This window comes from Coptis chinensis, chromosome 6 (genome assembly GCF_015680905.1).
Source record: "Coptis chinensis isolate HL-2020 chromosome 6, ASM1568090v1, whole genome shotgun sequence".
In the NCBI taxonomy this organism is placed as follows: Eukaryota; Viridiplantae; Streptophyta; class Magnoliopsida; order Ranunculales; family Ranunculaceae; genus Coptis; species Coptis chinensis.
This window is the reverse complement of record NC_141461.1, coordinates 10,802,126-10,826,274: the sequence shown is the minus strand read 5'-3', so window position 1 is coordinate 10,826,274 and position 24,149 is coordinate 10,802,126. Positions and strand designations below refer to the sequence as shown.

The following is a 24,149-nucleotide window of genomic DNA, read 5'->3' as shown; positions in this document are numbered from 1 at the left end:
GTTCCAATAGACAGCTTTAAATCCTTGGTGACCGACAGGTAAACACTGCTGCTGATGACTGTGTCAAAAGGGTTCCCAAAGGTAGTTTCAAATGGTGGAATTTCTGGCGAAATTTCCTGCAAGGACATTACCATTAACGATTTTTCATTATGGAACCAAAGATGGCATGTTAAAAAAGTAGTCCATTCTTCATTTTATTCCTCTCAATTGCAACAATGCTTTGTTACTAATTGTCTTATTGTTTGCTTTAGCAAACTAAAAATACCCCACAGCACCCGATTGATCCCAATACATAAAAGAAAATTACGCTACCAGTTAGACAATACGTTGCATTGTATATGCTTAAAATTTCCAAAGATAGATTCTTCTAGTCATGCACTCATGCATGACTGTGACTGAATAATCATAATCCTCAAACAAGCACAAATCCTACCAGAAAGATAAAGTGTGGGCAGTGGGCTAACTGCTAGAATGACGCCTCGTTTTCACAGCTCTAAGATGTAAAAGAGTGGATATACACTTGTCCATCAGTGAAGAATCTTCTCCAAGAAAACCAGGAAAAGGAATATAGTAGGTAATCTAAAGAAATATAAAACAGCAAATAGGAACAACCGAACAAGTAAAAACAAGTATAGCTTCTCGCCTCCTTGGCAATCAGAGTTTTACAAAATACTTCATCACGACCTTTGTTCATAACAAAAATGGTAGTTACAGAACATTCATCTTTCCCTGGTATCACAAACTCATCCAAGAAGACTTTATCAGTCACTCTTAACACTCTATGTATGCTGTGAGTTTTCTTAACAACACCATTTGAGACTAAAACTTTGATAGCTGAGGTCCTCGGAATAATCCTCTTCTCCAAACTTAAGTTCAGAAACTGTGGGTACTTGGAAATTCGTAACTTGTTCACAAAATACTCCATAGTGCTCATTATATTCTTCTCTGGTATCATCAGACAGCCAGGATGCTGTCTGAATGCCATGAGTATCTCCTTCTTTTATATATCTCACATTTTGCATTCCACGATGATTTGCTCAAGCATGACAGAACAGAAACCGCTCTAACAAATATACCATGTGAAGGATTCAACTTCATTTTCTTCGCTTCCTTGACAATCGCTCTGAGTCGTTTAGTCTTCAAAACTGTGGCAGTGCTTAATAGTAATAGGTTCACAATATTGGAATCGGGTACACCATGAGCTCGATGTTGGGTGCGTTTAATCACGGTTATGACATCAGTGTCTGTACGAATGATACCTTTAAGGAAAGCAATGGATGGTATGATTCTCTTCTCTAAACTTAGATGCAATATATTTGGGTTTTTTTTTGAAATGGCATTGGCAAGGTCAGGGCCAGAAAGAAAAAATGGAGTTTGGGTTTAAGGGTTTTGTCGCAGTGAGGGGTACTTTTGGATGATTTTGGAGATCATGTTGATGCAGAAACAGCTTTCTCATGAGACAAACCACATGAATTGACGAGGTGAATGAGTTGCCATGTGTGTGGGGTTTCAACAAAACACTTCTTAATTATGAATAATGAATTTCCATGGAATAACGAATTCTTTGTCAGAACTACTAGCTTCTTGCAGTGAAAATGGAACATAAAAATGGTGTTTCAAGAATTAAAAGATTCTGAGATGTTCTGGCGAGCTTTACAGACATTGCAACAGTCAACAGGAGAAGCTCACCAACCATGCTGAATTTGGTCACACTCCTACCCCTGGCTTGATGGCCCTTTTCTCATCTCAAGTTTGCCCAAAGTCTTCGCATTCCTTTCCTTCCCATATTCAAAAAGGCAGAATACGAAAGGGTTTAGAAATTCCATACTACAAAATGCCTCGATATTATCTTAGATATCTTCCATTCAAACTCCAAATTAGAGATACATCTCTTATTTGAGATTAATCTTCTTAGTGATCACTACTGCCGTAAATGGATCCTCTGTTCTAGTGGTTGAGGAATGCTCTTTCAATTCTCATGTTATTACATTTCCATCTTCATGATCCTCTGTTCTAGTGGTTGAGGAATGCTCTTTCAATTCTCATGTTATTACATTTCCACCTCATTAATTGCTCTCTGGAGTTTATTTGTATGGAATTTCGCTTTCCAACTACTTCATATGGTACTTGAGGTAAGATGATTCAATTAATAACTTCTGACTGTTATTAGTACTTTTATTTGATAACATCTTCTGTCCCTCACACATGCCATGAGTTACTTTTTAATTCCTTCTTGTTTATATCGTGTTTAAGATGTATATGGAAGACGCCATTAAATTATACCTGCATAAGACAATGCAAAAAAGTCACCATGAATATATACACATAATCTATTACATAATATATACACCATCTGGACTTTTTAAAATCCAGTGTCAACCTCCATATTTCCTTTGAGAAAGCCAAGCACACCTTAAATCATTCAAAGGTGCACAATTGGCAGCGTCTATCTAAACTGACGATTAAACTTTCTACTTGTTTTGAGTAATCATTCGAGGCTCTTATACACGTACACACTTTGGACGCATTTTGTTTATTTGACGAAATTAGCATATGCTGTTGTGTTGCTCCTTATAATGCCTATCATTGCTCTGCAGCATAGTGTTTGGCTGGATGATGCATTTGATAGAGCGAGACAACTATATTTATCATATTATCGGTCCATTCCTAAAAGCTTAGAACGATCAACTGTTCACAAGCTCATGGTAGCAATGTTGAATGGAGATGAGCGGTTTGTTGAGCCTACACCACAGTCATTAGAGAACTTATCGCTACAGACTGTGAAAAGTGCTGTCATGAATCAATTTTTCGGTGATAATATGGAGGTATCTCAGAAACATCTCAAAACTATATATTCCCCTTTGTTGCTTCTTTCATGTGAGTATTGTGGGAGATTTTACAGAGGATGAAATTGAATCTTGCATTCTGGATTATCTGGGGACAATTACCGCGAGGAGAAGTGCTGAGCAAGTGCATGGATTCGATCCAATCATGTTTCGACCTTCACCATCTGATCTTCAGTCTCAACAAGTAAGAAACCGGAGCTAGTATAATTAATATTTATTAGCATTAATTATATAAAAAAAAAATTATTAGCATCGTTGTCATATTCTGAATCTCTGAAGAAGCATGGTTGTCGTATGTTCAAGTAAAATTATATTAATGTTAATGAAGAATAAATTTTGGAAAAAAAGAGAGTATGGCCCTTGATTGATTTCAGCCTTCTCTCACGCATCTTTATATAGGAAAATAGTAAGGTTTACATGATAGAAACATAAAAATATTTGGGTCGTGGGGACCCTTTGGTGGGAAATGTCCCAACTGTCCTGTAGAACTCTAACAACTCATATGTTCAACGGTTCGAATTCCAAAGAACTACATGGTGTTATTGTGGTCTCGGGGTAATTTCTTTATTGTTATATCAGGATAACTTTTTTAATTGCCAGGTATTCTTGAAAGATACTGATGAGAGGGCATGTGCTTATATTGCTGAACCGGCACCAAACCGTTGTGGCTTTACAACTAACGGACTAGATCTTTTTGATTCTGTAAACAGTAGTTTGCGTGGAAATGGTAAGCTACTACTCACATCCAGGAGATACTGTTTTTTTCTTTTTCTTTTTTTGGATCGGTAGGAGACATTGGTTGTGGACGACCAACTGTCGTCTTCTAAGTATGTAAGATGAATCATTGAGTTCATTAGATGTTACTGATGGACTTTGTTGTTTTGCTTTGGGCTTTGAAGAAATCAAATTTGTTCCCAGCAAAGACAACTTCTATCATATTCTTAAAAGCTTAAAAACCCTTTGGTTGCTTTACAGATGAACCATTGAATTCCAGTGACTTGCTCAAGAATGATTTACAAATAAATCTTAGTGGTCATCCATTATTCTTCGGCATCACATTGGGGCTGTTGGCAGAGATCATAAATTCTCGGTAACCACTGCAGCTAAAAATGTTAAGTTTTTTTAGTGTCTATTAGTATGGCCATGGTAATAGACTTGTACACGAGTGTAAGTTCTAGAACATTTTCTCATTAGATTAAGCTATTTAAACCTTTTGGTGATTCTTTTACTTTATGTAGCTTACGTTTAGCTACTGAAAGTACTAATTATACCAACACTGCCTTGTAAGACTACAATGAGAGTATTTATTTAGTCCTGTGGAAGCCTATTGAAGTTAGAACATGTTCTTTACTGTTTCAATTGAGAGAAATATGCAGTGAACTTCCTTTAGTCTGTCATTTTATCAGCATCCAGTTAGGGTGACAGAGATGTTTTTACAAATTGCTTTTTAGAAATCTTCTCTGCTGTTTCATAATAAACAAATTGCAATTGAAAATGACAAAGTAGAATTAATTGGGTCCTTATCTTTTCACAACATTTGAATATGGTTGTATGAATTTTCTTTTTCTTTTTCTCTTTTTGTATTCTTTCCCCAATTCATTGGAACTGTATAAATGTGCAGGAACTGTAATTATTGTCAAAAACGTCTTTGGAACAAGTTACGCAAGCCCCTGTGGTTTATTATTACTGTTGATTATTTAAAATGCCTTGTTTGCTGCGCAGGCTGTTTACAACAGTTTGAGATTCTTTAGGATTAACGTATGATGTGTCCTTTGAATTGAGCCTGTTTGATAGGCTGAAGCTTGGGTGGTATGTGGTATCGGTAAACATCAACTCCTGCCAAGGTTTGCACTTATTGCAATTCATAACATTGTTATATTATACCCATTTCCATTTTTCTTTTTTCACTTCACTACTATTTCTAAGGCCTGGTCTTAATTTCAGGTCTACAAAGCTGTTGATGCGTGCAAGAACTTTCTTAGAGGTCTGCATAGCAACAAGATCGCCCAGAGGGAATTGGACAGGGTTAGTTTTTCTCCATCCACTCGGGAAGTCTTTTCTCCATCCCTTATGTGATACTAGTTTCAGTTCTGTAGGGGATGGTAGCTTCCAAATTAAGGACTGATCAAAATTTTCTTTTCTAATCGTTGAGCATTGTGTTTGAATCCGCTAGGTCTTTTGGTCCTTATATCAATAGAGATATACTCTCACATTGCTTCTCTTGCAAATGTTGCACTCTTCTGATGAGAATGAAGCTGAAACTCTTCTGATGAGACATGAAGCCACTTGAAACCAAGGAAGGTATAGGAGATATCCAATGCTCTTTATTGTGTTTATTTGGATTCATGTTTTGCACTGTTCTAAGGACAATCCATCGATTGAAAGATATAATCTACTTGATGAGGCTCAGATGCTGCTTACTTTATAGTTTATATTCTAGGCCTGAACCTATTCATCCACTCAATTATGTTTATTGTGGTAATGTTATATCTCTCACGATCTCAACTATCCCATCTGGTCATCTCTTTGGTAGGTTGGTCCTGTTCACGAGCGAATCCTAGCTCTACTTATTCTTGGTTGATCACCTATTGGGGCTATCTTCGATGCACTCCACTCCACCATCTCATCTCTGCTACCCAAGTCTGTGGACGTGTTTCTTGGTTGCTAAAACTTATCCTCCATTGTTGCTATCATCTTTACAAAACTTGCTTTCTCAACTTGGTTGGAGTTCATTAGTCGACCTCCACTTCAACCATCCATCCTTCGTGCTCCCCCCTTTGCCTTTGTTATTCCCACAAACTCTACTGACTAAACTAGCTGGCATCTGGTAGCTTAGTAGCATAGATTGTAAAATGAAGAAAGTATAAAATTTAGTTTGCCTGCCATACTTATTGTCACTGATCTGTTTGAAAACACGTTTGTGCACTTATACCAGGATATAGTGTTCATTAAAGAAATGCCTTTACTTTACGAAGTTGCTACAATCGAGGATGTATACCTTGCATATGAATTCTTGAAGGTAGATGAGGATTCTTTGTTTTCATGCATTGGAGTCGCTGGGTCTCAGGCAGGCGAAACCATTCCTGGTAAGATCTGTTTCCACTAACAGCTACAGAGTTGCATCTCTTTAGCTTAGCCATCATTGGATAAAACTTTGAGTTCTGAATTCAATATATGAATGTTGAACTGACTGAACTGAAAGTTCGAATGAATGTTTGGTGAACTGAGTGAAATTGTTCTGAAGTCTGAACTTAAAACCAGCCACTTCAAATTTTGGTAATCTTACAAATAAGTCACCCAAATTTGACTTAATTTCTCCCACTTATTTCAAGAGATGTTAAATTTTAGCAATTTGTGTTTTTTTGCTACTTAAGTGCTTACTACTTATAAGTTTTATAAGTTTCTGTAAGTCAAGTTTTCCCACTTACACTTTTGGGCTTTTGGCACTTCTAAGTAGCAAAATATACCAAAATAAAGGGTCTACTACTTATAGGTAGCTGAAAAACAAACACTCGAAAAAAAAAAGTGGTCCACCACTTACATTGAGAATAATAAGTAAGCACTTCTAAGTATCAAAAAACAAACACCCCCTTAATATCTTGAAAATTGTTATTGTTAACGAACAGGGCTAGTACATTGCACGATCCATTCATCTACCAAATTCAGGTAATCTATCACCAATTGCCATCATATATTCAGCTGATTGGGCTTGGTATTTGCTATTTGAAATTATCAAATACGAGCAAGGATTGTGGGTTTTAGTTTTATGTAGAGTAAAATTCGAGTGCACAGCGGTGAGCTGTTTCTCTCAGTTTACTAATCCTATATAAGCGATAAATAGACAAGGTCTTATACACATAGCATCCTGGACCTCTCTTAAGTTTGAAATACAGTTGCACTTATGGAAAATGATCTGGGTGACTTGATCTGCTTGAAATGTGAAACATTATTTGTTCGTTCTCTCTTTGTGGCAATTTTTTTCCCTCTTTTCCGCTAGTGTCAAATTTGATTGGGATTTTCCTGAACCCATTCTCATCTATGCATTTGTTTCTACTGTCCAGAATCCTTGGAAGAGTTAGAATCGGATAGTGTACATCCCGGAGTTCCCATTGGGCATGGTCTATCAACAATGACAAGGCCCACGACATGATCTCAGTTTTGTAACACTAACATGGCATTTGGAGGAAATCAGCCTTCCAACACGGAGAGGTAAGCTTCTCATAGTCTCATAGACATTTGTTAGTGCATAGAATGTTCATGTATGTATTTAGTAGCTCCCTGTAGGAATTTGTAAGTACATACATTTCTTTTTTTCCAGAATTTGTAGTAATTATTTTATATGGGTGTACTCAGAATATTGCAGAATTGTGTATGTGTACATAGAATCTGTCATGCCCTAGTGGAATAGGACTTGGGGGGTTAAGCACACTAAGGAGAAATGAATAAATGAGGGAGATAGAGTTGAAAGAAGAGGAAGAATGAGGATTCAGAGAGAAGGGAAAGTCAGACAAGACAATAATAGAGGAAATATATTTCAATTCCTAATCTCCGAAATACACTTTTGGTTTCAAATGTTTAGTAATTATTTTATATGGGTGTACTCAGAATATTGCAAAAATTTCGATTTCATTATAAGGTACTAATGGCCAGAATTGTGTATGTGTACATAGAATCCTGACATGCATACCAGTATATAAAACAAAGTGGGTGCTATATCTCCTGATAGCTGTTTCTAAGTGCAGGACTCGGCCTAGGAAAGTAGAGTGGAGGATTTGCTCTGAGATATCTGAGGAAGGCAAAAGCGGTCATAATCCTTGTTCGTGGTCAAAGCTTTATAATGTTTTTTTATATAATTCTTCATTCTATTTGTTATTTGATCGAATAAAGTCCGATGAAGGATGATGTGTTGGCTACCCATGTATGGCCCGCAGCTGTACCATAAATAAGCCCTTCACCGGTATATATTTCATTTAAATTAATAGAAAGAAATCAGTTCTCTAAACCAATATCATCAATTCAGCATTGTATCCGAACTTCGAAGCAAACTCATATGTAGGCCCGTACATATGGCACCGGCTACTTTGAAAACATTTAGATTTTTTTTAGAAAATTGGACTACTATTTTAGTCGCTAATTCGTTTTAATTTTATAACAAATTATTTTAAATCAAGTTTTAAAAATTTGTTTTTTCAATCGGGAGAGAGATTATGTTTTAATAGGAGAATGATTTCCAGATTTTCCCTTAATTTTCAATAGGAGAGGAATTCTGATTTTAATAGGAGAAAAATTTTCGTTTTAATTAGAAGTGTTATAATTTATTTTAATAGGAGAAGAATTTCCGTTTTTCAAATAGGAGAAAAATTTCTGTTTTAATAGGAGATAATGTGGAATTTTAATAGAGCTCGAAAAATACCCCTTGTGGGAGCTTTAATGTTATGATTAGAAAATAGACCGTGCATACGCACGAGCTCTTTTAAAAACTTGTTCAACAATTGTAACTAACTAACTAACTAACTAACTATATATAATTTGTAGGCCCATGCATATGGCATCGACTACTTTGAAAACATTTAGATTTTTTTTAGAAAATTGGACTACCGTTTTAGTCGCTAATTCGTTTTAATTTTATAACAAATTATTTTAAATCAAGTTTTAAAAATTTGTTTTTTCAATTGGGAGAGAGATTATGTTTTAATAGGAGAATGATTTCCAGATTTTTCCTTAATTTTCAATATGAGAAGAATTCTGATTTTAATAGGAGAAAAATTTCCGTTTTAATTAGAAGTGTTATAATTTATTTTAATAGGAGAAGAATTCCCGTTATAATAGGAGAAGAATTTCCGTTTTTCAAATAGGAGAGAAATTTCTGTTTTAATAGGAGATGATGTGGAATTTTAATAGAGCTCGAAAAACACCCCTTGTGGGAGCTTTAATGTTATGATTAGAAAATAGACCCGTACATACGCACGAGCTCTTTTAAAAACTTGCTCAACAATCGTAACTAACTAACTAACTAGCTAACTAACTAACTAACTATGTTATGAACCCTAAACCCTATATATATATATATATATATATATATATATATATATATATATATATATATATATATATATATATTCTAACAAATCATTATTCATGTTTTCGTCACTAACTCGTTTTAATTTCTCAACAAATTATTTTAATTAAGTTTTAAAAACTCATTTTTTAACCGGGGGATAGATACCGTTTTAATAAGAGAATGATTCATGTTTTAATAATAGAATGATTCATATTTTAATCTAGAATTTCTTTTTTCTAATATATGAAGAATTTTTGTTTTAATAGTAGAATGATTCTTGTTTTAATTAGAAGTGCGTAAAAAAATCAATAGGAAATGATTTCTCGTTTTAATAGGAGATGATGATGTGGAATTTTAATAGAGCTCAAAAAATACCTCATGTGGGAGCTTTAATATTAAGACTAGAAAGTAGACCCGTGCATACGCACCGACTCTTTTAAAAATTTGTTCAACAATCATAACTATACATATATAAATTTTACAACAAATTGGGATTCCTGTTTTTGTCGCTAACCCGTTTTAATTTCCTAATAAATTGGTTTAATTAAGTTTTAAAAACCCATTTTTTAAGTGGAGGAGGAATCACGTTTTAATTTAAAAGTGTGATTTTCATTTTTAATAAGAGAATGATTCTCGTTTTAATTAAAAGTGTTAGATTTTTCTTTTTCTATAAGGGAAAATTTTTCATTATAATAATAGGATAAAGATTCCCGTTTTAATTAGAAGTGCTAAAATTTCTCCTTTTAATATGAGAGGAATTCCCGTTTTAGTAGGAGTTGATGATGTGGAATTTTAAGAGAGTTAGAAAAATACACCTTGTGGGAGCTTTAATATTAAGACTAGCTTGTAGGCCCGTGCATACGCACCGGCTCTTTTGAAAACATTTAGATTTTTTTCTAACCCATTGACTACCGTTTTAGTCGATAACCCATTTTAATTTTTTAACAAATTGTTTTAAATGAAGTTTTTTAAATTAAGTTTTAAAAACCCGTTTTTTCAATTGGAAAAGAGATTTTGTTTTAATAAAAGAAGGATTTCTGCTTTAATTAAAAGTGTTAGAATTTGTTTTAATAAGATACGAATTCTCGTTATAAAAGAAAAGGAATTCCCATTTTTCAAATAGGAGAGAAATTCTCGTTTTAATAGGAGATGACGTAAAATTTTAATAGAGCTCGAAAAATACCCCTTGTGAGAGCTTTAATATTACAAAAAATTGGGCCTAACACCCAATTTTGGAGAAAATGAAGTCTAGAGGACACGGTTTTTGGTGAGTAACTCACAAGGACAAATTCTAACAATTAGTAACTCACAAACCCACGATTTCAAATTTTGTAACCTTCAAAGACAAAATAAGTTGGCCCGACCATTTTACTTTTTTTAAATGTCAGTTATACCCTTTCGTGAAAATAACCCTCAAGGACAAATGTTCCGGATTTAAAATAAATATTTTCCAATTTTACTCTTTCTGTCATTTTACTATGAACAATGAGTGTTCATACCTTCTGCTGGTGTATAAACAATGATTGTTCATATCCAAATAGGTGAATGTACCTTATACAATATATTGATGTATGAACATTAAATGTTCATACCAAAATGACTATATTCAATGTTCATACCCAATCAATGTTCATACCCAAAGACTATGAACATTAAATGTTCATACCCAAAGGACCAAGGATCATGAACATCGAATGTTCATACCCAAAGGATTATGAACATTGAATGTTCATACCCAATCAATGTTCATACCCAAAGACTATGAACATTGAATGTTCACTATAAACATCGAATGTTCATATCTAAAAGACTATGAACATTAAATGTTCATACCCAATCAATATTCATACCCAAGGACTGTAAACATTGAATATTCATACTCAAAGGACTATGAACATTGAATGTTCATACCCAATCAATATTCATATCCAAGGACTGTAAACATTGAATATTCATACCCAAAGGACTCTGAACATTGAATGTTCATACCCAATCAATGTTCATACTAAATACACCAGGTCGTTTCGTTTGGACCGGGCAGTTAATTATTTTGCGTCAGGGGTATACTTGACATTTCATCTACCCAATCTGTTTTTTATTTTGCGTCAGGGGTATACTTGAACTTTCATCTACCCAGTCCTTGAGAGTCACAAAAATAAAAAAGTGTTATTGAGAGTTACTTTTTCAGCATTTTTATCCTTGAGAGTCACTCCCTGTTAATATTAAGATATATATAGAAATAGATATAGATTTGATGCAAACAACTCTTATAATTAATAATTTATATGCACATAGCGGAAAATTTTGCGCTTGACAGCTGCCGAGGCTGCTTCGGCAGCAATATAAGTGCAAGACTCGTCTTGTGTCAAGCACTCGCCTACCAATCAATATGCAGCATTCCCCTCTTGGAACCAGAACCACAAGTCAGTTATAGAACTAGTAAGACATGAACTTGCAACCATGAACTGACAGGATTTAGGTACCAACAAATTGAGGAATGGTAAATTTGCATTTGCATCCTCCGATGACTTCGTTAATACCCTATAGTGGTCTGTATGGCCGCTGCAATAGCCACACCAGAATGGTCTAGGCGTCTACGAGCTGTTTTTTTTTGGTAACTACGAGCTGTTAATTGAGCTCAAGTAGTATGTGCGTGGATTGCTTGGCAGTTGTGCAACTCAAACAAGTTGCTTTACATTTTTGACAGAAGACATATACTAAAATACAGTAGGCTCTAACTGCTACCATTAAGAATTTTAGATAGAGAGAGAGAAGTTCCTAGTTCTACCTACTACTATTTTTCTTTTTTGTTTGTGTGATAGTAGGCGTGTGGAATGCTATTGTACACCTGTTTTTTGTTAGTTACCTGTGTAAATTATCCATGTCTTCGGCACGATGGCTTTTGATATCAGGCTCATGAAGTTTGTTTACGACTCCGAAAGAAAAGGCTTAAAATTTCTGAGCAAATGGGATTTGGATACACTTACAATAACTTTTAAGGTTGTCATGCTAAGTGTGCGTAAGCTCTATAAGCCAAGACAAGTTTCCTTGTCATTATCATTCTAGTCGTCTGGTAGGCGATTCGAAATTATGGCTGACAACGTATGAACTATGAAGTACGCTAAATTTTAAATTTGCTAATTAACAATTGATAAACCACACGAGCTAATGGACCTAGTCATTTGACTGGGTGAAAGGTCTAAGTATAAATCACAAAACCATTTTATTGCAGTGTATTTTGTTTTTTAAAATATCAACTTGGGAGTGCCGGAGTGCCAAACCTGTCCAAGATATGTGCTAGTTCAATAATGCCATACCTCCAGGGATTCCTCGAAACTACAAGTCATTGCCTACTCAACATAAGTAACTCGATCCTACTGAATTTCCAAGCTCGAACAGAAGTACTCATCAAGCCTACCCAAGTGATAAAGTCAACTGGGTCTGCTATTCCATGTGGGCCCTGTTTTCCTTTGGATATTCATATCATCATATGAACGCTCTAATTATATTAGTTATTTGTATTATCGAAAAAAAAATTATATTAGTCATTTCTTAACAATTTATCCAGTTTTCAGTTCACCGAGAGAGAAGGAAAAGTATGACATGAATATATATAAACATCTTTGCCATGCCACTAGGTATAATATATATATAGTTGCTCGTGCGCTATTGGTACAATTATTCTATAAATTGTAACACGAAAGTCTTACATTTTCTTGGTATAAACCATCAAACACTCTTAAACCCTCGAGAAAGAAAGAGAGAGAGCAATGGCTAGCATTGCCACCAGATCACCTAGTAAGGGGAAGATGATTACAGTGTTGAGCATAGATGGAGGTGGTGTTAAAGGTTTACTTCCAGCAATCATGCTTGCTTTTCTTGAAGCACAGTTGCAGGTGAGGCAAACATACGTAACACTTCTGTATATCTATATTTAACTCCAATAAAAACCAGATGCCTGATCTCTTGACCTCTGACTCCCATACCTGTGTGCATGTTAGTTTTATATATTTTTCAGACTGACTGAATTCTGATGAATAAGGTGTAATTGTGTTGTAGGAACTAGATGGAGAGGAAGTCAGACTTGCCGATTATTTTGATGCTGTGGCGGGCACTAGCACTGGCGGACTTATTGCCACCATGATTACTGCTCCTGATGACAATAACCGACCACTTTATGCAGCCAAAGACATCGTCGCCTTCTACCTTAAGCACTGTCCCGGCATATTTCCTCAAAAAAACAAGTGTGTAATCACCCAAACAAGAAAATAAAGTTAATAAAAAAAATCATTAGGTAGTGTTTATCTGTGCATACACATATCTCGCTCTAGCCACCAATTGTTCGGACCAGGTGGTCCTTAGGAAACAAACATCGTGATTCCTTTTGTTGAAAACTCCCGTATATATAGACACCCTTGACTGAAGAAGAATATACAAAAGAAGTTTTCGTCCCTGGACCAGGTGTTTATGAAGTAAAATGGAAACAGAAATAATTTATAGTACTGCATGTCCCTCTTTTTACAATTAGCCATTGTTCAAAATTATAAAGACGGATCATGTTAAAGGAGTCAGAGCTGAAGCTTCTTCATAATGGCCTAATAGGATCTTATGGTATAAACATAAAATTACATATGCAATCATGTTAGTACTCTTAGACAATTTAGAATAATAATATCTTCAGAAGAATATGATTAAGCATATTTAATTTTCTTACCATTGTATATATGAAATGATGGTTTCACACTTTCTTCTTTCACCATAAAAAAATAATATGAGATGATGGTAACATGTATATTATCAAGAACACATTTCTATTAGCTAACACTTGCAGTGCAAATACATTCCTACTAACCTGAATTTATGAATGTATGTGTAAGTTTAATAAGATTTTCTATTATTCAGTTGGGGCTTGCTAGGTATGGCTACAAATGTAATGGATGCAATGAATGGACCCAAGTACGATGGAAAATATCTACGATCACTACTGCAAGGTTTCCTTGGGAAGAAAAAACTACATCAGACCTTAACTCCAGTGGTTATACCCGCCTTCGACATCAAGCATCTTCAACCTGTTATCTTCTCAACCTATGAGGTAGAATGCAACTCCCATCCTTTAAACATTTTTTGAACAACTAGGCTATCAAACAATTAATTCAATAAATTCCTTTAGCATGAGAAATTGATTTGAAATACTACTAAGACTGCCTCTTTTCTGAGTTCTAAAGATGTGTGGTTCTTTCATCTATTCCTCACTCGTTAACATAATTATAGAAAAATAAATACAACTATTTGATGCAGGCGAAAAGAGATGGCTTGAAAGATCCTCTACTATCAGACATGTGTATCGGTACATCAGCAGCTCCCACATTTTTACCAGCTCATCATTTCGAAACATCAGACACCCAAGGAAATGTCAAGAGTTACAACCTCATTGATGGTGGAGTTGCTGCCAATAATCCCGTCAGTCTGCTCATTAATCTATAAATCTAGTTTGCAGGCAGGAAGATGTTGATCTATTACAAATATATGTAGGAGTAGGAACAATCCACGACACAATAGTAGGATCAATGCATATAGAGACACACACTGACACATATACAAGTCTAAGCATGCTGACTATCCATCTCCGTTATTCATATTTCCTAATCAATAAATACTACCATGAGTTAAATGGCAAAGAAAGTACTTACATTAGTTACATACGATTCCCTGCCAAATCACATAATCCAACGATCTTTACATGCACCGAGTGTTCTACCCCTTCGAGACCTGCAAAGCACTAATATCTCCATTGTTGATTTTTGACAGTTCAGTTTATACATTATTAAATACAAATGTGGTGTATTCAGGCCCCAAGTAAAGTTGAAGTTAAATTACATAATGCATGCATCTAATGGTTAGAGTTCAATTTTGATGACCACATAATCATAGTTAAATTACATAATCACAGTTCTGATAAAGTCAACACTGTCTTGCATATTAAGCTAATATGATTGAGGTGATGCTATACAAGTAGTTCAGTTTTCTTATGCTGAACATGATCAGAAATATCCTATTTGGCTTGTGTGCAGACATTAGTAGCAATGAGTATGATCACAAGAGAGATAATAATGCAAAAACAGAACTTTTTCGCAACCAAACCCATGAACTATGGGAGGTTTCTGGTAATATCATTAGGCACTGGATCTGCCAAAGAAGAATCAAAGTTTGATGCTTCTATGGCTGCCAAGTGGGGAACGTTTGCATGGCTGTACAATGGTGACAGCTCACCTCTGTTGGATGCTTTCACTCAAGCAAGTGCAGATATGGTTGACATTCATGCTAGCATTCTCTTCCAAGCACTCCTCAGTGAAAAGAATTATCTGCGTATTGAGGTACAGTGTCACCAACACAACTTTCTACCATCATTGATTAAAAAGGATTATTTGTTATAACAGCAGAACCCTTACAACACTGTTACGGACTACACTAATCTCGTTATCTAATACCTCATTTTGTTTTTGTATCATTTACACTTTCTAAACCATCATATGATACCAATTTATTCTAATGAAGTTACAGCTTACCTAGCAAAAAAAAAGTGTGAGTATCCACTCAAATAACAGGGAGTGGCGACTTGGAAAAAGGAAAACCATCAGGTTAAAAGTTTAATCACTTGTAGTGAACGATAATTATGTCTACAATACCTATTCAGTTATTTGACAACATGACCTGAGCCTCGATATCTCTATGGGACTTGGGACCCACATTCAGAACCGCTCGGAATGTAAAGCCTAAAGAATAAATAGTGAACCAAACTCCTAACTATACTACTTCTATCAACAAAGATTCTGACATTTATCTCATCTTTAGCTTGGCAATTTAGTTGGAATTGCTTCCTCGGTAGATATAAGCACTGAAGAGAACATGCAAGATCTGATCAAGATAGGTAAAGACCTTCTGACAAAGCCATTGTCTAGAGTTAACTTGGAAACAGGAACGTACGAAGAGGCGAAAGGAGAAGGCACAAATGCAGAAGCGTTGATTCGTTTTGCCAAGCTTCTCTCAGATGAACACAGGTTAAGACAATCCATATAAGTAAACCCCTCTTGAAGCCGTCCCATCAACTTTCAAAGACAAGTTATTTTGCAACTCCTAAAATGGTGTATTGGGGTGAGAAGTGTGATTTCACCCAAGTCTTGTAACTTTTAAGAAGTTCACCCATCTTCCACATCCGTTTGTATTGAATGGAAATTTGAAATTCTTCAATTTACATGCATGTACTTATCATCTACAAAATATCTTTTCACTCGCTTCCAGTTTAATCTAAACAAGAAGTTCCTATAGATTTGAGGACCTTGACATTCATAAACAATCATAACAATTATGATAGCAATTAAAACTGACTACACCTTTCGTTAGCAGGACTTTCTTATCTAATTTTAAGAGTATCCAAGTCACAAACAAATGTTTCTCCTTCACATTTAGAGCTAATAAATCAAAATTACATCAATTGGAAATTAAGCAAGAGCACAACACAAAAGAAGTAGCATCTCAAATGTTTTCAATTCCACATGACAAAAATCAAAAGAACAATATAACACAATGTCTCAAAATGAAACGAACTCGTCACATTGTATTGCAACTAAAGGCTCCATATTATTTCTCATAAATTTCTAAAAAAAAAAAACATTTCGAGCATAACTTAACAAAAATGCACCATCCAAAACAATGCTAATACTCAAAATAAACAAAAAAAAAAAAAAAGATCAATACAAATAAAAACCTGATACATTATCATCCCCCACATTACTCCATAACAACTTTAGCACCAATAGCTTTCATTTTTTCAATAATATGTTCCCCTTCTTCTTTCGACACTCCACCTTTAATCACAGCAGGTGCTTTCTCAACTAAATCTTTGGCTTCCTTTAATCCCAACGCAGTAAAACTTCTCACTTCTTTAATAATCTTAATCTTAGAAGCAGCCTCAAAAGACTCCAACTTCAATTCAAAAACAGTTTTTTCCACTTTCTTCTCTTGTTTCGCAACCGACCCAGCCCCTTTCGCCGACATTCCAACAACAGCACTTGGTTTCATCAATCCAACAATTGGGGCTCTTTCCGTTGCTAATTTATTCATTAAAATGGATGAAAATTCCGACATTTCGAGTAATGTGAGTGATGAAACTTCTTCAACTAATCGAAATACTCGATCAGTTGGTGGGCTTCGGTGTTCTGTTGGGTTGAAATTAGATGGGTCGTAATCTGCTGGTAATCTTCTTTGATCAATCATTTCTAGCTCTTCTTCTTTTGCTGGGAGACTGAAATTTCTTGACTTTTGGGGATTTGAGATGAGGGAAGTGAGAAAGTTTGGATTTTTAAAAATCCCATTTGAGAAACGAAACCCTAATTTTGAAATTGAGTTCATTTATTTTTCTGTTGTGAAATTTGGGGATTTTTTTTTTTTAGGGCATGATTTGAAATGTTTTTAGATGATGAACACAAAAAATAGCTGAATTTTAAGGTTTAGCAAAAGCCCACTGCCCACACATGGTTAAAATATCAGTAGGATATATTTCGACTGAATGGTGACATATATATGTATCAATACAGTGGGATTAAGGGAGGAGCCAGGGAAATGCTTTAAATTTAAAAATAAACAAACGCAAAAAAATAAAATCATTTTATAAATTTTAAATTAGTTTAATATTTTTTTTCTAGATATGATACTTGTTACAAAAAATTATTCAAATCCGAACACTTAATTGCTGGACCATTCATTTTCACGGATATTTAACTTGGAAGTAAATTGAACACTTAATTGCTTATCTGACAGCTCATTTTTATTTGAATCACTAAAACTAAATTTTATGACTAATTTCGTAGGTTGTTTTATCTTTTTGTAATTTCTTTTTGGGGTTGTTTTATCTTTCTTACTACTTTGCATGCGCACTTGCGTTCTTATCGAGTCTATGGAGTGTGTGATATTCAAGTGTGCTATGGCTATCTTTAAACCAATAAAAAAGGGTTTAATATGTGGCTAAACCAGAATATCTATTTTTTAACACTTTTTCATCATATGAAAGTGTTTAATATATCTTTTTTATTTTTACACCTGGATATTATCTATCTTTAAACCAATGGAAAAAGTATTTAATATCGGTTTAAAGTTTAAACATGCTATACGCATTAAAAGAAAATGAACATGCTTCTTGAATATCTATATATGTTCTATGAGTTGTGAGAAGATGGATGATCATGTTTATTTGGTTTTCATGCAGTTTTGGCAACCTGTGTAAGTGTGTGTGGTGTTGTATGTGCATCATATTTTTTGAATCCTTCTCCGTCTTTCATTCTATCGTACTATTCGGATTCTTCGTCTTTGTTTGAAGGCATAGTCTCATCATCTGTTGGTTTTAGCCAAATTTATGTAGTCCTCTAGCATCAATTGTTACAGGTCCCAACATTAGTTCTCGAAGCAATCTTTTCACTATAACATTCTTGTCACAAAAAACCCACCTAACCCGAACTTACTAATACAAGAATTTTGTTTAAGTTTTTTTTCTATTCAATTTTTTATCTTTTAAACTTCTTGCCCTTCTTTTATACTTATATATGGTCGAGTACTTAGAATCTTCATAATATATATCGTTATGCTCCATCCAATAAAATGCATTCACAAACATCACCACCAAGACAACCCTCTTAACCATCATCACAATTACCATCAATCAGCCGTCTAATTGAAAGTACTTTTAAATATTTAAGATTTGCTTAATTAATAGTTGCTCGAGATTCAACAGCTGATAATGCACTAATGACCTAGCAATGTCCTATAAACAAATAAAAACATAAATAAAATTAAGGAACCAATAAAAAGAAACAAGTTAATTCTTAATACTTTATCTTGATGTCTTTGTGTGAAAATAATGGATGAACACAAATAGAATTGAACCTAACAATCGTGTTGAAGACGGAGAACATATATTAATAACACTGTTTAAGTAACTTTTGAATAGTTTAAAGTGTTTATGGTTTTAATGTCTTTAAACTATCTCGAGTCTAAATTAAAAATGATAATGTTTAGAGGTAAGGGATGACTTACTAAGTTTGGAAGAAGAATGTGATGGTTTGTGGGGGAAAACAATCACTTTCTATATATATATATATATATATATATATATATATATATATATATATATATATATATATATCTGGCACATATGTCTACGCTTATGTAGTGGTCAGTTAGTTTGGGTTGGGCAGCACAAAAAAATACAATTTTCGGTTAGTGGCAAATTCACAAGGTTTAATTGTATTAAAAGATGATTGCAAAAATCGAAAAATCTTAGCCATTAAAAAAAATTCAAAGTCGACAACAATTTTTAACTAGGTTAGAGATTTCCAAATTAGATAATTTTTTGTAGATATGTTATCTATGGTTAGTAGATTATATCCACAAACTATTAGCACTTAACTCATCATGTAGGAGTATGTGATATAAACTATAGTATAAAAAGTATGGTAAACGGAACTTATTCGATTTTTATATTATTTATAATGTTAAATACCATTAAATCTATAAATTACACTAATAAATATAATTTAGGAATATATAAATGAACGTTTTAAGTTTTTATATACTTTATTTTGATATCTTTTATGCTAGGAATACGACAACATTCGGTTATAGTCTGGTTCGTTTGTTTAAAAAACAATTCAGTTCTGATTCTATATGGTATGGTTTTTTTAGTACCTTTTTTAAATGGTTCCGTAACCATGATTTTTTTTTTGTGCGGTTCCTGTGAAGGGATACCCATTGACACCATTAGTATTGTATTTAGGGCAGGGAATCGGGTCGGGTTTGACCCAAATCTGACCCGGTATTTTGGGTTCGGGTTGATTTTTATATCTGTTTACTTATCCGGGTCAAGTCGGTCGGGTTCGGATATATTTTTTGGGTTTTTTTTTTAAATTTTTAGTGTTATCCGATCGGGTTAGTCGGGTTCGGGTCGAGTTCGGATATAATCGGGTTTAGATTCAGGTTCAAATATTATGAAACTATTCGGATTCGGATATAGCAATATCCGACCTAATCCCTGACCTAATTGTATTAGGGGTGTGCACGGGTCGGTTCGAGTCGGATTTGACCGGACCACCGAACCAACATGCTCGGATTTACAGTGCAGCCAACCGAATCCGACCGAGAAATATTTGAAATTGATCTGAGATTTCAGTTCACATCGGTCCGTTTTTCATATCCATACAAATCTCCCAAACAAAATATCAAAACAATAAGAAATTAAAAAAAAAATGGTTTTTACTTCTCATTCTTCTTCTTATTTATTCTTAAATCGATTTGAAGTTTTGAACACTCAAAAATTAAAGTTCAGCTTAAAATCCAATACCCAAAATATATTTCTTCATAATTTAACCATTCATTTTTGTGAGTTGGTGAGTAAGAGCTTAGATGAGTATTAGAGAGAGAGAGAGAGAAATTAGAGATATGAGTAGTAATTGAATTTGTGCACTATGTGATACGATTGGGTAAAGGAGGACAGTCGTCCAATTCATCCATTGAAACGGAAGCATGGCAAGAACAAGACGAGGACAATGAAGATTGGCGTGAACTTGTAGATGGATGGCTTGTTGTAACCAATTGCATTGCCAATTGTCTGACTGGAGGTTCAACCTCTATAGGTGAAGAATTGAAGGGGGTTAATTAGAATGAGTGCTTACAGATATTGTAGGTGATTTGGTGGGCTGTGAAATTGGAAGACCAATGGAGCTAGTGATCCACCAGCCAACTCTCACTTTGAAAAAAAAGCTCTTAAACTTATCCATTCGTATAGGAGATCGACAAATTTATTAAAAGCAACTGAAGCCTGAAGGTTGGTGCTATTTATAGCTAGCTGTATAGCTGAATCTTTATATACATTTTAGATAAAAGAAACTGAAGGTTGGTGCTATTTATAGCTAGCCATATAGCCGAGTATTTATATACATCTTTATATAAAGGCATCTCTAATGGGGGGTGTAAATTGTTTAAAGTGTAAAATTTACACTCTAAATGTCAAAAACATGATAATTTATTGTCATGTAAAATATGTTAAACCTTATCAATCTAACATAATAGCTGAGACTGATCTCGTGGATTTGAGAGTTAAGTAGTAATCCGAATTGAAACTCTCAAAATTAATTTAATTATGGTTTAGATATAATATATTGCCTTGAGATATGGACTCTAAAATCTAATAAATTGTGGGTGTTTAAAGCAATCGGAGTTTAAATAGGAGACACATTCATAATTAATGACCCTATAATTGTGTTAAGTTCCAACTATTAAGGAAATAAAATCTATAATTTAAGACTTACGGGAGTCATTTCCTTTATATGATTGTAATTAAATAGATTTAGTTTATAGAATAATTAAGATCAACTATAACCATGAGACATAAATTATACAATTTTCCCTTAATAGTTTCCAAATTAGATTACCAAATTAAATATCTATATATACATCCAAATTGGATTTCAAACTAGACATCGTACTTCCAAATTAAAGCAAGCATACCAAATTGTTTTGTACACAATCATTCGTACATCAAATTAACATTTTTATGTATGTGTAAGTTAACATTTAAATTGAGATGCCAAATTAGATTACCAAATAAAACATTTTTATGTATGTGTAAGTCAACATTTAAATTGAGATGCCAAATTAGATTACCAAATTAACATTTAAATGTATGTGTAAGTTAACATTTTTATGTATGTAAGTTAACATTTTATGTGTAAGTTAACATTTAAATTGAGATGCCAAACTAGATTACCAAATTAACATTTAAATGTATGTGTAAGTTAACATTTTTATGTATGTGGAAGTTAACATTTACACATTTTTATGTATGTAAGTTAATATTTTATGTGTAAGTTAACATTTTATGTGTGTATGTGTAAATTAACATTTTATGTATGTGTAAGTTAACATTTAAATTGAGATGCCAAATTAGATTACCAAATTAAACATCTAGACAAAATCACGGGCAATTTCTAATATGATACATACTAATAAGTGATAAGTGATAGTGATACATATCCAGTCATATCTCTCCGCGTAAAGAAACCCATTGAGGCTTGAGACCACCTTGCTTATGTGTTGATTTCTTTTGGCATGGGCCCACATTAGCTTTATTGGAATGAAAAAAAAAAATTATAATAATAATAATAAAAACATGTGATTACCAAACTATCTTTTACATCGTCTTCTTCAAACTCATCACTTTGTTTTTTTCGAGACTCAAAAGTCAAAGTCCAATATAGAGAATACAGTTATACTTAAAATTTATCATTATAATCTTATTTGGAATTCCATTTGTTTTGGGTTTCTTTGTTTATTTGGGAGTCCAATATAGGGCATGAATTCATTTCATTTTCTTTGATAGATGGCTATTTAAGTGGGAATCCAAATAACACCATTGTTGTCTCTTCAATCTTCATCTTCTTTGTTTTTTCAAAACTGTTACTAGATTGGTTTAAAGTTTAAACACGCTACGCATTAAAAGAAAAGGGACATGCTTCCATCTTGAATAGCTATATATGTTCTATAAGTTGTGAGAAGAGGGATGATCATGTTTATTTGGTTTTCATGTAGTTTTGGCAACCTGTGTAAGTGTGTGTGGTGTTGCATGTACATCATATTTTTTGAATCCTTCTTCGTCTTTCATTCTATCGTACTATTCGGATTCTTCGTATTTGTTGGAAGGCATAGTCTCATCATCTGTTGGTTTTAGCCAAATTTATGTAGTCCTCTAGCATCAATTGTTATAGGTCCCAACATTAGTTTTTGAAGCAATCTTTTCACTATAACATTCTTGTCACAAAAAGCCCGCCTAACCCGAACCTTACTAATACAAGAATTTTGTTTAAGTTTTTTTTCTATTCAATTTTTTCTCTTTTAAACTTCTTGCCCTTCTTTTATACTTATATATGGTCGAGTACTTAGAATCTTCATAATATATATCGTTATGCTCCATCCAATAAAATGCATTCACAAACATCACCACCAAGACAACCCTCTTAACCATCATCACAATTACAATCAATCAGTCGTCTAATTGAAAGTACTTTTAAAGATTTAAGATTTGCTTCATTAATAGTTGCTCGAGATTCAACTGTTGATATTGCACTAATGACCTAACAATGTCCTATAAACAAATAAAAACATAAATAAAATTAAGGACCCAATACAAAAAAACAAGTTAATTTTTAATACTTTATCTTGATGTCTTTGTGTGAAAATAATGGATGAACACAAATAGTATTGAACCTAATAATCGTGTTGAAGACGGAGAACATATATTAATAACACTGGTTTACCTCAATGGATATCACAAGTAGTTTTTGAATAGTTTAAAGTGTTTATGGTTTTAATGTCTTTAAACTGTCTCGAGTCTAAATTAAAAATGATAATGTTTAGAGGTAAGGGATGACTTATTGAATTTGGAAGAAGAATGTGATGGTTTGTGGGGGAAAACAATCACTTTTTTTTATATATATATATATATATACTGGCTAACTGGCACATGTCTACGCCACGTGTGCGGTCAGTTAGTTTGGGCTGGGTAGCACAAAAATACAATCTTCGGTTAGTGGCAAATTCATAATTGTTTGTAAAATCGATGGTAGTGTGTTAAATCAAGGGAGAAGCGTCTGAATTTTACTGTACAAATGGATGATTTTCCCCTCCCTCACACATGTTATTACAAACCTTAGTTTTAACATAACCATAATAATCGAAACTGGATAGGAGTATAATCGGAAACATTTACTGTTCACCGAATCATTCTCTTTAAAATAGTTAGATGTGTGTGTGTATGCGACTCCATGTTTTACAAGTTGTTTTTATTTAATTATCTCATTTTTATTTAATAATAAACACGTATGCTTTATATACACAACAACTTAAGCAGGATGGGTTTAAAATATTACAAGACATCCGAAGTTATATATATTGTTTACGAAATTGAACTTTTGACCCATTTTTTTACCGGTTGGATTTGCAAATTTGATTTTTATAGACGGGAGAGAGTGCTTGAGAACAAAAACATATCTAACCATTTACAATAATTCATTTGATTATAAAAGCTATAAAAAATGTAATTTTATCTATCTAATAAAAAGGACAGTGTGCAGGTGCCGACTAGCAAAGTTGGTAAAACCTTTGGGTGATGATACCAGAGGTCTGGGGCTCGAACCCCG

General features: G+C 33.8%; 2 protein-coding genes and 2 long non-coding RNA genes across 9 annotated transcripts in view; 3 read left to right on the top strand and 1 right to left on the bottom strand.

The window, feature by feature from the left end:
- Positions 1-618: 618 nt before the first annotated feature.
- Positions 619-2,132, bottom strand: LOC147491412 (uncharacterized). Its single transcript, XR_015198311.1, has 2 exons — positions 2,063-2,132; positions 619-1,996 (listed from the first exon to the last, which is right to left on the bottom strand). It is a non-coding gene; the product is annotated as an uncharacterized LOC147491412 (long non-coding RNA).
- LOC147491409 (stromal processing peptidase, chloroplastic-like) overlaps positions 2,006-24,149 on the top strand; it is a 29,734-nt gene continuing 7,590 nt past the window's right edge. The window contains exons 1-7 of one of the 6 annotated variants that reach the window (XM_086565420.1): positions 2,006-2,132; positions 2,598-2,825; positions 2,903-3,030; positions 3,447-3,573; positions 3,822-3,936; positions 4,468-4,690; positions 4,791-5,026. In XM_086565420.1, coding sequence (XP_086421546.1) covers positions 2,992-3,030; positions 3,447-3,573; positions 3,822-3,936; positions 4,468-4,597 — 411 coding nt within the window. In that variant the 5' untranslated portion in view covers positions 2,006-2,132; positions 2,598-2,825; positions 2,903-2,991 and the 3' untranslated portion in view covers positions 4,598-4,690; positions 4,791-5,026. Of the gene's footprint in view, positions 2,133-2,597; positions 3,031-3,446; positions 3,574-3,821; positions 3,937-4,467; positions 4,691-4,790; positions 5,027-24,149 lie in introns of those variants that run through there. The other 5 variants (XM_086565417.1, XM_086565419.1, XM_086565418.1 and 2 more) reach the window with 5 other exon arrangements.
- On the top strand, positions 5,214-7,852 carry LOC147491411 (uncharacterized). Its single transcript, XR_015198298.1, has 3 exons — positions 5,214-5,932; positions 6,908-7,055; positions 7,589-7,852. It is a non-coding gene; the product is annotated as an uncharacterized LOC147491411 (long non-coding RNA).
- Positions 12,598-16,155, top strand: LOC147491410 (patatin-like protein 2). Its single transcript, XM_086565637.1, has 6 exons — positions 12,598-12,803; positions 12,967-13,151; positions 13,810-13,999; positions 14,206-14,367; positions 14,979-15,281; positions 15,760-16,155. Exons 1-6 carry the CDS (start codon positions 12,678-12,680, stop codon positions 15,982-15,984), a joined length of 1,191 nt encoding a protein of 396 aa, XP_086421763.1. The 5' UTR covers positions 12,598-12,677; the 3' UTR covers positions 15,985-16,155.